Source organism: Brachypodium distachyon, chromosome 4 (assembly GCF_000005505.3).
Source record: "Brachypodium distachyon strain Bd21 chromosome 4, Brachypodium_distachyon_v3.0, whole genome shotgun sequence".
Taxonomy (NCBI): domain Eukaryota; kingdom Viridiplantae; phylum Streptophyta; class Magnoliopsida; order Poales; family Poaceae; genus Brachypodium; species Brachypodium distachyon.
Genome location: NC_016134.3, coordinates 15,325,458 through 15,338,261, shown reverse-complemented (window position 1 = coordinate 15,338,261; position 12,804 = coordinate 15,325,458). Strand labels below are relative to the sequence as shown.

The 12,804-nt window shown below is 49.3% G+C and overlaps 1 protein-coding gene across 1 annotated transcript; it reads right to left on the bottom strand.

Annotated features, from left to right (window-relative positions):
- Nucleotides 1-5,571: 5,571 nt before the first annotated feature.
- Nucleotides 5,572-12,760, bottom strand: LOC112268645. Its single transcript, XM_024454557.1, has 5 exons — nt 12,576-12,760; nt 12,126-12,487; nt 11,815-11,892; nt 5,857-6,009; nt 5,572-5,598 (listed from the first exon to the last, which is right to left on the bottom strand). Exons 1-5 carry the CDS (start codon nt 12,727-12,729, stop codon nt 5,572-5,574), a joined length of 774 nt encoding a protein of 257 aa, XP_024310325.1. The 5' UTR covers nt 12,730-12,760.
- Between the last annotated feature and the right edge of the window lie 44 nt (nt 12,761-12,804).

Genomic DNA, 12,804 nt, shown 5'->3' with positions numbered 1-12,804 from the left:
AGGCGGAAACGGATGAGTTGCACGAATGAAATCGTTGTATGTGCGTCCAATTGCCAAATTACACCGTCAGGGGGGTAAGTGCAAAATTTCCCGTCGCCCAATACTTAACATCATCATGAACGGACTGTTCTAATAAGAGTTTGGTTATGTAGCAGTGGGTCCCACAAGCACTTGCCACGCGGCATGACATGCGGGCCCTGAACAAGTTGCACTAGACTCCATTAGTCCTCTCTTCCTCTTCTTCCTCGTCTCTGAGCTCGAGCCCGCCAAGAGAGTGCCAAAGGCAGCGGCGCTGTTCTTGTGGAAGACGCGGACGGCGGTCCGTTTGGGAGCGGCATTGCCGTGGGCAAGACCAGATCCGGTACCCTCGGCCCACCACCACAATCAATTTCATTTTTTTTTTGGCTTGAATCGAGTCCAATGTCGCTGATTTCATTCCCCTTTCCTAGGGTTTGTGTGTGGGGGGCTTGATTATACCATCAATTGAGAGATGGAATCACCAGAGGAAGCTCGTATTGAGTAAGTTTATTTCTCTTTCATTCATTTCTTGCCGATTTAATTTCGTTCAGGCATTTTTGGTTGCAGGGCGGGGGCGGGGGGGGGGGGGGGGGAGGAAGAAATTGATTTGGTTCCGTCGCTGGTAGGAATGAACGACCCCGCGACGGCAAGGAGACAGTGAGAGTGAGGTTTCGTCCTTGCGTTGCGAAGCTAGACGACGGCCATGTGAAGGATTGAGAGGAGCGTCGTTGATTTGAGAATCAAGGTGGATGGCATCAGTGTTCAAGATTTCATACGGGAGTTGGGTAAGAGAGTGGTTTGGGGTTCAAGGCAAGAGGTGGAATTATGTACCTATGTGGAGAGGCAGAGGGGGCAGGAATACCGGAGAATCACCACAAAACCGCAGCTTGTTGAAGCGATCGTAGCTGGTCGGAGAGCAAATGGGGATCCTGAACAAACAATTTATGCGGAGCTAATTGATGGCTGTGAAGAATCACCTGTAGGATTAGTTCGGTCGCAAGCTGCAGATATCCTGCTTGACGCAGCATTTCTTGCAGACAGTCAACTTGTTAGGAATCTGGCTGATTTCGGTCCGAACAATATGAATGGGCCATCTGTTGATTATAGTCAAATCGATATTGATGAGCCAACAGATTTTGCTCCTCAAATTTTCTGCGAGAGAAAATGGGCCAAACTTCTTGGCATTCCATTGACTGACGAAGAACAAACGTTGCCGCCGCCCCCACCTCAACTGCATGTGCCCCCGGAGCAACGTGGTGATGACGAAGATGAAGTTGCCAGGCTGTTTGAAAAAGGTGGAGATGCAATAGACGACATACATGAAGAAGAGATGCTCATGGTGCATGATGAAGATAATCCTGATATATCAGTGGGCACGTTTTGGTCTAGTATGGAGGAATTGACGATGGCTTTCAGGTCATATGTTCTGAAGAAAGAGTTTCAAGGTGGGACTGCATGGACTGACAAGAATAGGTTCACTGCGAAATGCAGGGGTAAGGATGGCAATATGTTGCCTTGTCGATGGTATATGTCTGCGAGAAGGCAACCAGATGGGAGGCTAATCAGGGTCAATCGGATGCCACACCAACACACATGTATGTCATCGTCAAGGAAAGTTACAAAAATGACTTCTCAAGCCTGGATTGCAGAAAAGGCGAAGCCCATTCTGAGCAAAAAACCATTCACAACTGCAAAAACACTTCAAGACGACTTGGAAAGGGATTACAAATGCACAATGAGCTACAGCACTGTGTGGAAAGGGAAACAAAGAGCCATGAAGGAGCTGTTTGGTGACTGGGGCAATGCATTCAGAATGTTGTACAACTTTAGAGCCGAAATGCATTTGAGGTCACCTGGCAGTGTATGTGAGATAGACACCTATGTACAAGATGATGGCAAGGTATTCTTTTCTAGGTTCTTCATGGCCTTGAAGCCTTGTCTAGATGGTTTTAAAGAAGGGTGCCGTCCATACTTGAGCATAGACTCCACTGCATTGAATGGGAAATGGAATGGGCAGTTGGCTGCGGCCATTGCTATAGATGGCAACAATTGGATGTTTCCAGTTGCCGTAGGCTTGTTTCAGTCTGAGACAGAGGCTAATTGGACTTGGTTCATGACTCAGTTGTATATCTCACTAGGACATATGACTCCTTTGGCAATATGCACTGATACATCTAAAGGTTTTGAGAATGCAGTGAAAATTGTGTTTTCACATGCAGAGCGGAGGGAGTGTTTTGGCCATTTGTGGCTCAATTTGGTTAAAAAGTTTTAAGGAAAAGTTTTTAGAAGAATGTGGCCAGCAGCAAGAGCCTATGGGCATGAAACTTTGAAGTACCATATGGATAAGATGTTGTCAGTCTCTAAGGGGGGTTGTCCTGAATTTGGTGTATATTTGAAGACCTACCATTTTTGTTGTGGTACAGAAGTGGCTTTAATATAGATATCAAAGTTGATCACATCAACAACCACTTGGCAGAAAGTTTTAACAGTTGGATAAGGGATCTGAAGGACTTGCCTGTTCATGAGCTGGTTGACAACATCAGAATAAGAATAATGAATCTGTTCAATATCAGGAGACAAATAGGTGAGAAATTGCATCATGACAAACTACCAACAGTCGTACAACAACTTGTATGCAAGAGTAGAGGACTTGGACACTACCATGTTGTTAATGCCTCAACTAATTGTGCTGAGGTTATGAACAAAACGAACACGAGGAGGCATGTGGTGAAGATTGATTTACACGAGTGCTCCTGTCTTGAGTGGCAAGCAACAGGGAAACCTTGTGAGCATGCTATAGTAGTGTTGTCAGCGAGAGATCATTTGATGATGGGGGATTTTCTGCATGAATATTATTCAGTGGCCAGGTTTAAAGCAGCATATGCAGGAATTGTGGAGCCATTTACAGATGCATCACAATGACCTGAGGTGGAACTAGGAGCTGATTTGCATTTCCCAAAAATAACTAGAAAAGCTGGCAGGCCTAAACAGAACCGTTTCAAAACTTTCTTTGAGCGTGGTGGTAAACCTAGAACGAAAGGTCAAATGAAAGGAGGAAAAGGGGACACAGAGAAAGAGAATGAGAAGGCAAAAGAGGAAGAGAGACTGAATACAAAGGCAGCCATAGGCATGCAAAAAATGTCTAGAAATAGGACATCGTGTTAAATCCCCTCTCTGCGTTTTCACTCCACCGAAACCTAGAAAGTAAGTTTTTCTCCATTTGACTATGTTTTTCTATTGCTATCATAATTTCAAATGATCTTGACATTACCTTCTTCCAGGGGACATAAGCCTGCACAGGGAGCTGAAACCTGGGATGAAGATGCCCCTCATCTAGATAAATGCAAGAGTTGTCTAGAACCTGGACATCGTGCTGGGTCTTCTCACTGTATTCTGACTCCATCGAAACCTAAGGGGCAAGTTTTTGTCCATTTAACCATGTTATTTTCCTATCGTAAAATTTGGATTCTGACATTCCTATTTTCCAGGGCTCGTGGAAGAAAGAAGAGTGCTGCAGCCCCAGCTGACAATGGCCAAGCTTCAGCCCCAGCTGAAAATGGTCAAGCTCGAGATGCTGAAGAATGGCTAGCTAAAGAATGCACAGCTCGAGATGCTAAAGAATGGCTAGCTGAAGAATGGACAGCTCCAGATGTTGTTCAAGCTGAAGTTGATGTCGAAGTTCAGCCTGAAGTTGATGTTGGTGTTCAAGCTGAAGCTGACGTTGAAGCTGAAGTTGCTGCCCCTTCAAATGCTGCTGAAAATGCTGCTGATGTAGTTGCTGAAGTTGCTGCCCCTTCAAATGCTGCACAAAAGGTGAAACCAGCGAGGGTGAAAAGGCTCGCCAGTAAACCGTCTCCCAGTAAAAGGATCCTTAAAAGGAAGAGAGTAGCATCAAAACTTTATTCAAAAGATGTGTGGCAGCTCTAATTTGGACTAGATTTGTATGAGAACCATTTAGTGTGTTAAACAATCCGATTAGTGTCAAGTACTGTTGTAATTGTATTCAGTTAACCATTCAGATTTGTAACTGGATTCATGTTTGAGAGTATTCAAGTATGTTGGTATTCGCTGTGAAGGAAGTTCATGTGCTGAGCCACTTAACCGCAGAAATGAAGTCAAGAATGGGGCTCAAGCCTACCAAAATGGGGCCAAAATGACCCATTTTGTCGCAACCCTCCAAAATTTGAGATTATCTAAAGTTAAAAGTGAATGACAAAATGGAATCTCCTTGCAAAGTTATCAGCACGGCAGAAATTTCAAAACCTTATGACAAAGTTAACTTGCTCAACAACGCTTTTTAAATTCCTCAAAACCACACTTAAACCGCCTAGTCAACCCACACCGTCACACTTAAATTGCTCAACAACGCTTTTCATGAAATAATATCCAAATAGAGGAAGTATACCAAGTTTTAAGTTATTTGGATAAAGGGATAAAATGGAAATTTCAAAATGTAACCAGATCTAGAAGAATCAAGTGAGTATTTCTGAAACATCCTAGAGAGATGTGCTAGATTGCACACAAGCTATGATCATAAATATTCGAAATCGTCTAAAAATTTACATGACAGCAAATCTTGCTAAACAATGAACACATGCAAGTTTTCAGATTTTTCTGATCATTTTTTCATATTATTTTTAATTTCCCAAAATCAATATACCTAAAAAGTCCCAAAAACATGCATGAAAAGTCTTAAATCATGAATATTGTAATGTATGAAACTTATATCACCTTCCAATGAATGAAATAAAAGTTTCATACCACAGGGAAAACTGCATTTGACAAGTGTAGCATTCAGTTTTGAATTTCCTATGGTTGTAGGGGCTGCTCCATCGACGACTCTCTCGGCGGCGAGCCATGGGGCTGCGCTCGACCGACCTAGGTGGGGCCCACGACGCGCCCACATCACTGTTTGGGGCGTCGTCGCCGGCTATGCCCCAATGCATGTAACTGCTGCTGTCGATTCAAGCACGGATACGGTCTTTGTGTCCAGCGCAGCTATAGGGGCGTTCCTTATGACCGTGGTCGGCTCCCTTGTCCGCCGCGAATGGCCTCGGTTCACCTATTTTGCAAGAACGACAAGGGCGCAACTGGCCATTGATGAGGGCATTGCCATTGCTGCGAGGATCGACGGTGTTCGTGAAGGAGAGCCCGGTCGTGAAGCGCGCCTGGCAATGCTAGGAGGCCCGATGGATGTGCACCTAGCTTTCCGTTTGATTGTGGGCTCTCTGGTCATTGCCGTGGCCATTGCTTGGTTCCACGGCGCGCTCTGATCGGCCAAAGAAGATGAAGATGGCGTAGGGGGCGCGGGCACACCGCACCCTAGTGCAAGCACAGCCTTGGATAGCACAAGGCAGCGTCCCCTGTATATTTTGGATATTTTGGTTTGAGCCTCTTGTTAATTTCACAAGGTGAAATGAGGCAGCAAATCAATCCCCTCTAATATTCGCTATTTCAACCTATGTCAAGAACTTTAGCTATGTCAAGCACTATCAAGAACTGAATTATTAGAAATGAAACTTCTGTTATGTCAAGCTCTTATTCGGGATCTCTCTATTCGGGCATAGCCATATCAGTTTGCTGCATTACAGCGTAACTATGGAGAGTCAAACACTTATTCAATCTCACTTTTCTGCATTACACCATTACTACATTACATCAAATCTTGCCCCCCTTCAATCTACCTCTTATTCTGAAATCAGAGTTCTACATGAAGGGGTTCCTAACAACTAGAATCAAAGCTAACATAACGATACAAGCATAAAAAATCTTTGCCACTTGAATTTGTTCCCTCTTCAACTCAACAATTTTGCTCAGCTGCTTATTAATGCTCCTCACCTCTTCCAAAAACAACAATTCTGCCTTGCCATTGTTCTCATCTGCCCTCTCCATCCTCTGCTCTTCCATCTCATGCCCTTGCAGCTTCCCTTCGATTTGAAGCTTCTCAACATAGGAATCCATCCACATGAAAAAGCTACATTGTCTCAGGAACTACAAAAACATCAAACATGGACATAAAAAAACTAGGCATCAACCTCGGCCTCCATCAATTTCAGCCCAATTTCAGCCCCAAATTGTGCAAACCCTAGAATTCTAAAATCCCAAATTATATCAAAATTGAATGAGAAACCACATGCAATTACCTTCCCTGGTTGTGGCCGGCTCTCACATTTGACGAATTCGCGCCCGAAATTGCCCGTCTCACGTTTCTTGCACGTCAGGCGGACTAGTGGCTCCACCCGTGGGCAATCGGGGCACCTGGTCAAGGGAACCTCCCCATACCACGGCCACGGGCTGCTAGGAGAGGGAGAGCTCGACCTGGACATCCTTTTCCCCCAAGAATGTCGGCGGATTTCGGGCTAAATCGACCTCGCGACGGCGTCGCCCACGAGGGGACAGTGGCGGGTGCGGGGAGCCTGCGGAGCGTGGGCTGGGGCCAGACCGGGGGGGGGGGGGGGTTGGGGCGGCGTCTACCTGGGACTAGGTCAGCTTCCGGGTGGAGCAGCGGATCTGGAGACTGCAAGCGGAGCAACGGGGGCAACGGAGAAGCGGCGGCCCGGCGGTCGGTCGGGACAGAGGAAGCAGAGGAGAGCGTCGGGGAATGGGGTACGGGGGCACTAGCCACCCCTTTTATTTTCTCCTTGTGGGACCCGCAAATAACGGTCAACAACTTACATGTCGGGACCACAAAAAACAGTCAACTTCTGACAAGTGGGTCCCACGCCCAACGGTTGAGTTATGACAGGTGGGACCCGCATACTTACTTACAATCCTCGGACAGCCTCTTAGAACACCCGGATTTGACTTGTTGCATTAACACCCCAGTGGTGCAGTTTGTGACCACTCGCGCCCTCCAATGGTTCCATTTGTAGAGAGTGTCGTTTCGCGCTTTCTTTGTGTAACCGTGAGCTTCAATGGTTTGAAAAAGCAATTATCTCTCCCTTGCTGGACCTTTCCGGACCTTTCGGTTTCAGCTCCATGAAACTGAACTTGTTCTATTGTGAACTGGGGTCGTAAAAGGTTTATTATTCATTTGACTATATGTCAGTTTTTGCCTATTCATGGCAGCCAGTGTAGTCTTGCTTGCGATGAGGTTGCCAAGTTTGGTACATGATGATTCAGACACATTCTGTCTAACCCAATTCAGTTCACAAACTGTCTTGTGAACTACCCCCTCCGTTTCATAATTCTTGTTTCAAATTTGTCAAAAAATGGATGCATCTATTCCTAAAAAGCGTGTAGATATATGTAATATTTTGACAAAAATTATAGAATGGAGGAAGTACCTAGCTAGTTACACAGTTGGTACATCAGCTAAAGCTGATTTGTTTAGCTTTTCTATCTAAGATCGGCAGCAATCGGTAGGGTGCTTGGTTGTTGGTACATCAGCTGGCCTTTTGCTTTTGAGTTAGCTTCAGCAATTGTAGGGTGCTTGGTTGTTGGATTTGTAACGGTGTATGTAATAGGCTGCCTAGATTTTCTGGCCGTCTCATGTTTATTCAGATTAAACACTTCACAGTCAGTTGAGGCTTGTAGTCACAGACCCCAGTACGTAGCAAATATTATTATGGATTTCTCGGAAATATCTGGAACTCCAACCTCAGACCTGTCAAATGTTGAAAACATAGGAAATAGAGGCCATTTTGAACAAAGGACAGGGATACATTGTCGGAGGGATGACCCCGGGTAGGGTCATGATGACACAACATCAACCAGGATGATAGAGGCTGTTCTAAGCCGGGATAAAGAAAGTCAGGTCGGCTTAGGAAATCTTGCCTGCATCTCCAGGTTTGGCTAACGCTAAGCCGACATACCTAGCTTATGTCGGCCCGGCGGTGCTATGCTGCCCAGCTCACAGGATCAGGATGAGCACGGGAGTCTCGGCAGGAGCCGAGATCCCTCAACGGTCTTATCCTAGCTACGCGGCTGGAGGAAAAGCAAGCTCATCATCATAACGGGAAAGCGATCAGCGCCTGCACCAGGACGTCAGAGGACCATGCGCTGGAAGCACCGAAAGGAGATTCCCTGGCAGAGTTGGTAAGAAAAAGTAGTCTTGTTCCCCACCGCGCGAGTTGAGGGAACGAGGCCACGTGCCGGCGGGGCCCCCGGATGATGACAGACAATCCCGGCCCACATGGCAGTGAGCCAGGAGGCGCCCATAAATAGACCCTCACCCCTGGGTGAGGGAGAGGGCTCCTTGAGAGATAGAGGCTTTTTCCTGTTCTTCCTCTTCTTCTTCTTTTTCCCCAAGAATACAGCTCAAGGAGCGCCATTGTAAAGCCTATCAATCTCGGCTAATACATTTAGGCAGGAGTAAGAGTCTTACCTCGATAAGAGGGCTCCGAACCTAGGTAAATTGGGGTGCTTTTGTGTGTTTTGTGCGTGTTCTTCTTCACGTCCTCCCCCCTCCGGATCCCCCATCGTCCATCGGCCCCAATTCAAGCCATCCCATGGCATCTGCCGTGACACCACCACGACAGTTGGCGCCCACCGTGGGGCACGCAGTGGCGCTGGTTGGGGTTACCATCCGGACGGGAAGTTTCCTCGCCACCAGGGAGCGCGTCGTCTCCGGTTTGGTCCAGAGATTCGGTTCTCTGGGCTTCGTCGACAACAACGCAGGCTGCTTCAACGGCGCACCGTTTCCCTGCTCGGGCCGCTTCATCGATTTTGGCATGCACGAGGTTTATGTGGCCACTGACCGCCCTTGCAGGTACCCAGAACAGGTGTTGGTGGCCGGAGATCCCCCTGCTCTCGGCATGCTGAGCGGCCGACATGCCGACCTTTCCGTTGACCGCGTGGAGGTCATGGTGGCAGCACATGCCGCCAACGCTGGCAAGGGCACCGCTGAGAGTGGCGCGGTCCCAAGCAGATCCGGCAGAACGGCGAAATTCCCCTTGGAGAAGCGGGACAATGTCGCGACACAAGCCGGCACATCAGCTTTGCCGCCGAAGTCGACTCACCTTCAGGCCTCCATCAAGCGGCTGACCACGCCGATAGCATCGAACACCAACCCGGCTCAGCTGCAGGCAGACTCGGAGGCGGAAAGACAAAGGCTGCTAAAGGAGGCAGTCGACGTTGCCAGCGCCCGACAGCAACTCGAGATCTCGCTTCGTGAGTATAACAAAGCTCATGGTCTTAGTTCCACTGCGTTTACTAACCCGAGCAGAGTCGGTGAGGTGCGTAACCATGGAAAGAACTTGAATGCCGAGATGACAAGAGATGGCAAGGGTGCGCCTATAGTGTCGGCAAGTTTTGTCTCGGCGCTAAAGCCGAAATACAATACCCCTGTCAAGAATCTCCGGGCAGCCGAGGCTGCAGCCGAAGAATTGCCGAATCTCACGGGAGAGGCACTTCGGCAGCAGCAACTGCGCGTAAAAGAACTGCTCCAAACAACAAACGAGCAGAACGAGGCATACATGAGGTTGCATGGCAAAGCCGGCGGATCGCAAGTCGGTCACTCGGCAGTAGATGCCGGCGGCAAGGCCGACAAGCAAACATCTTCGCCTGGTGGCAAACGAGTCAAAAGTGTCAACTCGGGCCGGGACAAGCGTCTTGAAGGCGGTGACCCAGCTCTGGCCGACAGGCAGCTAGTAAGAGGAGTTGATGACAGCCAAAGTGGTCTACGTCCCAGCGGCAATCGCCGAGATCAACCGGAACGTTATTCGTTCGATCACGAACGTCGGCCTCGGGGGCCGGCACCCAATACTGCTGCAAGACAGCAGGGTGTCGGACGCAATCTACTATTTCAAGAGGAGGATCGCCGATACGATCGTTACAATGATGGGTACTCGGCCTTGGCCGACGAGGGTTATATCAGGCGAGAACGTGACAGTCTCGGGCCGCTAGGAGGCAGGGTCGGAAACAGGCAGGTGTCATCTCTGGACGCTCGACATAGGCTTGACCGGATATATTTGTCGGAGTTACTGGAAGAACAAGGTCCTCCAGGACCGCGTTGCTTTGCGAACCGAATCATGAGGGAAAGACCAACCCCAGGTTTTCAGCTGCCCAGGGGTACGAGAAAGTATGACGGCAGTACGAAGCCGGAGGACTGGTTAGAAGACTATGTCAGCCGGAGGACTGGTTAGAAGACTATGTCACGGCAGTGAACGTGGCAGGCGGCAATCGCAGATGGACGGTGCGTTACGTGCCACAGATGCTTGTGGGGCCGGCAAGGATATGGCTGAACAACATGGCTTGTTTTGTTTCTCTCAGTTTTTCTCAAAGGTTGGCGCACGCGTGCGATATGCCTAAATTGCCCCCGCTCGTCTCCTCGTTGCCCGCATGCAAATTAATGCCCCCGCACGATCTCTCTCCTTTATTCTCTCGCGCATGCAACTTCTTCTCTCTCTCTCTCTCTTTCCTTTAACCTCTCGTCTTCTGCCCCGCATGCAACGGGCGCTCTCTCCAGTCCCCTTCCCTTCCCAGTTCACTCAATCTCCTTCCTCCTTTCCCATTCTCTCCAACCTTTCCTGTACCACCGTTGCTTGCAGAGAGAGAAGTAGAGGGGCAGCAGCCATGGCAGACAAGCATAAGCTTGCTGGGGAGGAGATGTGCGTTGGTGTCGTGCAGCCGGCAGCCCTTTACCTGCGCGCGGCTGATATGTACGCGCGTGCGGCCAAATTCTGAGTGCGAGCCGCCGACTTGTCCGTGCGAGCCGCCGGCGTGGACGACCAACACGCAGCCGACGAGGATGACCAACGCGCAACTGAGGAGGGGCGAGCCGTCACCGTGGAGGACCAACGGATGGCCGACGAGTTCAAGCCTGCTAGTAACGCGCGCGGCATCACCAGCGTCAAGTCGCGTGGCCCCCTGCTAGGCGAGCACGGGCATGACCGCGACAGTGCTGCCACGTTCCTCCACTGGCCACTTCTCTTTGATAGCTGGCAACACCTTGTTCACGAGGTAATCACGGCTAACATCCTTGGTCACCGCCAAGGGCTTAGTTAGCATTGTACCACGAGGTCTGTTCACACTCGTCCTTTGAGCCGGTTCACAATATGTGAAAGGCCATGTGCCTATCTTGCCATCAAAAATAACAGTCCCATCCACACCAAACTCGGCCTAGTCACGACTGATATAAGCATGACCTTGTCGATGAAGTGCTTGCTCTGAGTGGTTCTTTCTGGTTCTTCCTCGTCCGGTGCCAAGATGTAATTCTGTGTCGGCCGTGTACGATAAAACCATTTCTCGTCTATGTATACATAGTTATACAACCCTTGAAAAGTTGGTACAAGCGGCAACATGGGGTCTAGCATAGACAAGCAGAAACGAACCCTGGCCTTTTTATTTTCTTCGGTGAGAGTTGGCTTCACAGCATTGGTGTGTCGTCTCCATTTACCCTCTTTCACCCGTCTCCAGACGGTGGTTGTCGACACACGCAGTTCATGAGCTGCATCTTTGTAAGTAGTCCTTTTTGCAAGAGGAATTTGTTTGATGCTGTCGTAGTCTATATCTATACTCTTTCTGCCACAGTTCTTCGACTTTCTAGAATTGAGTCCATGTACACCACCCTCCTGTCCCCTTTGCCATATCCTCTGCACGGTTCTCAATGATATCCCAATTTCTTGGTGAACCTGTTTAATCACACCGTGACACAGTCTATTCGAAGCTGTTCTTCGTAGGATCATGGCATAAACATTTTGCCTCACTTCATTGCTGTGATCTTTCCTTCGGGTCACATTGCTGGCTTCACCTACGTACAGATGTGCCATACGTATGTTTAGATAACTACAAACTGAACAAATCGAATCACTTGGTGTGCATGTGCATTAAAACTGGAAGTAGTAGAAGGCTTACTCGCTTCGAAGCCTTCTTCTCCTTGGTCTGCATGGCCATGGCCATCAATATCTTCATGATCATGGCTGGCTCCTTGGTCTGCATGGCCATCAACATCCTCATCATGGCTGACACCATCTGGAGCACCTGGTCCGAAACCCTCATGCGCATGGCCGCGGCCGGCGAGCCCGTAGACAAAGCGCAAGCGGCCGGAGAGGCCGAGACTGCCGCGACCACGACCGCGGCCGGCGAGAACGTGCGTGCCGCGCTCGCCAGCTTGTCCTTAGCCGACATTGCCGGTGCCGCCGCCCGCATGTACATGGCCGGCTTGCACGTGCTCGTCGAAGCTGAGGTTGCCGCCGCCAGCTTGTTGCACCCCGCCCATGGCTAGCGAGACCATGAGGTGTGTCGAGGCTGAGGTTGCCTCTGCTGCAACCAGGCACGACATGCCCGAGGCCGGTGAGCCCGAGCCTGGGATGCCCGCGGCCGCCGTGCCTGGGTGTGGCGTTATTGCTGCCAGCGAGGCTAAGCGTTGCGCCGCCGAGTGTGCCGCACCGTTCGCTGGAGACGCTGAGAGTGCCACGCCCGTGCCCAACGCCCACGTTCCTTGATCCTCCTTCTCCATCGCCCATGACACAATCAGAAGCACCCAATCCTCCTCCATGTTCTTGGCCGGTTGCTTCAGGCTCATCCTCTGTTCGTGTAAAAAAAATGGAAACAGATTCAACACAACAAGAATGCATCGGTGAAGAAAAATGAAAACATTTAGCAAGAGAACACACCTCCGTCGCTGACCCACTTCAGGTCGTAGTTGAGGTCGATCACAGGTCCGGAATAATCCTCAATCTCATCCCAAAGAAGTGCAGGTTGGTTTAGGTCTATGTTTGCCATGGAACTGAAGCATGGATTTGGACAAAATGAAGTAAACGGGGGCATTTGAAGGCATTTATAGGACTAAATGGAGTAGTTCAAAATCTTGAAATTTCAATATGACGGCAAACATTCACCGCC

What these genes read in the sequence shown, in the direction of transcription:
- LOC112268645 (XM_024454557.1), bottom strand. Translation starts at nt 12,729, where the DNA reads ATGCCCCCGTTTACTTCATTTTGTCCAAATCCATGCTTCAGTTCCATG. An exon ending in CTCAGCTTCGACGAGCACGT is followed by an intron (nt 11,893 to 12,125) that starts GCAAGCCGGCCA and finishes ATGGCCATGCAG; the next exon opens with ACCAAGGAGCCAGCCATGAT. An exon ending in AGAAGAAGGCTTCGAAGCGA is followed by an intron (nt 6,010 to 11,814) that starts GTAAGCCTTCTA and finishes ATGTTTTTGTAG; the next exon opens with TTCCTGAGACAATGTAGCTT.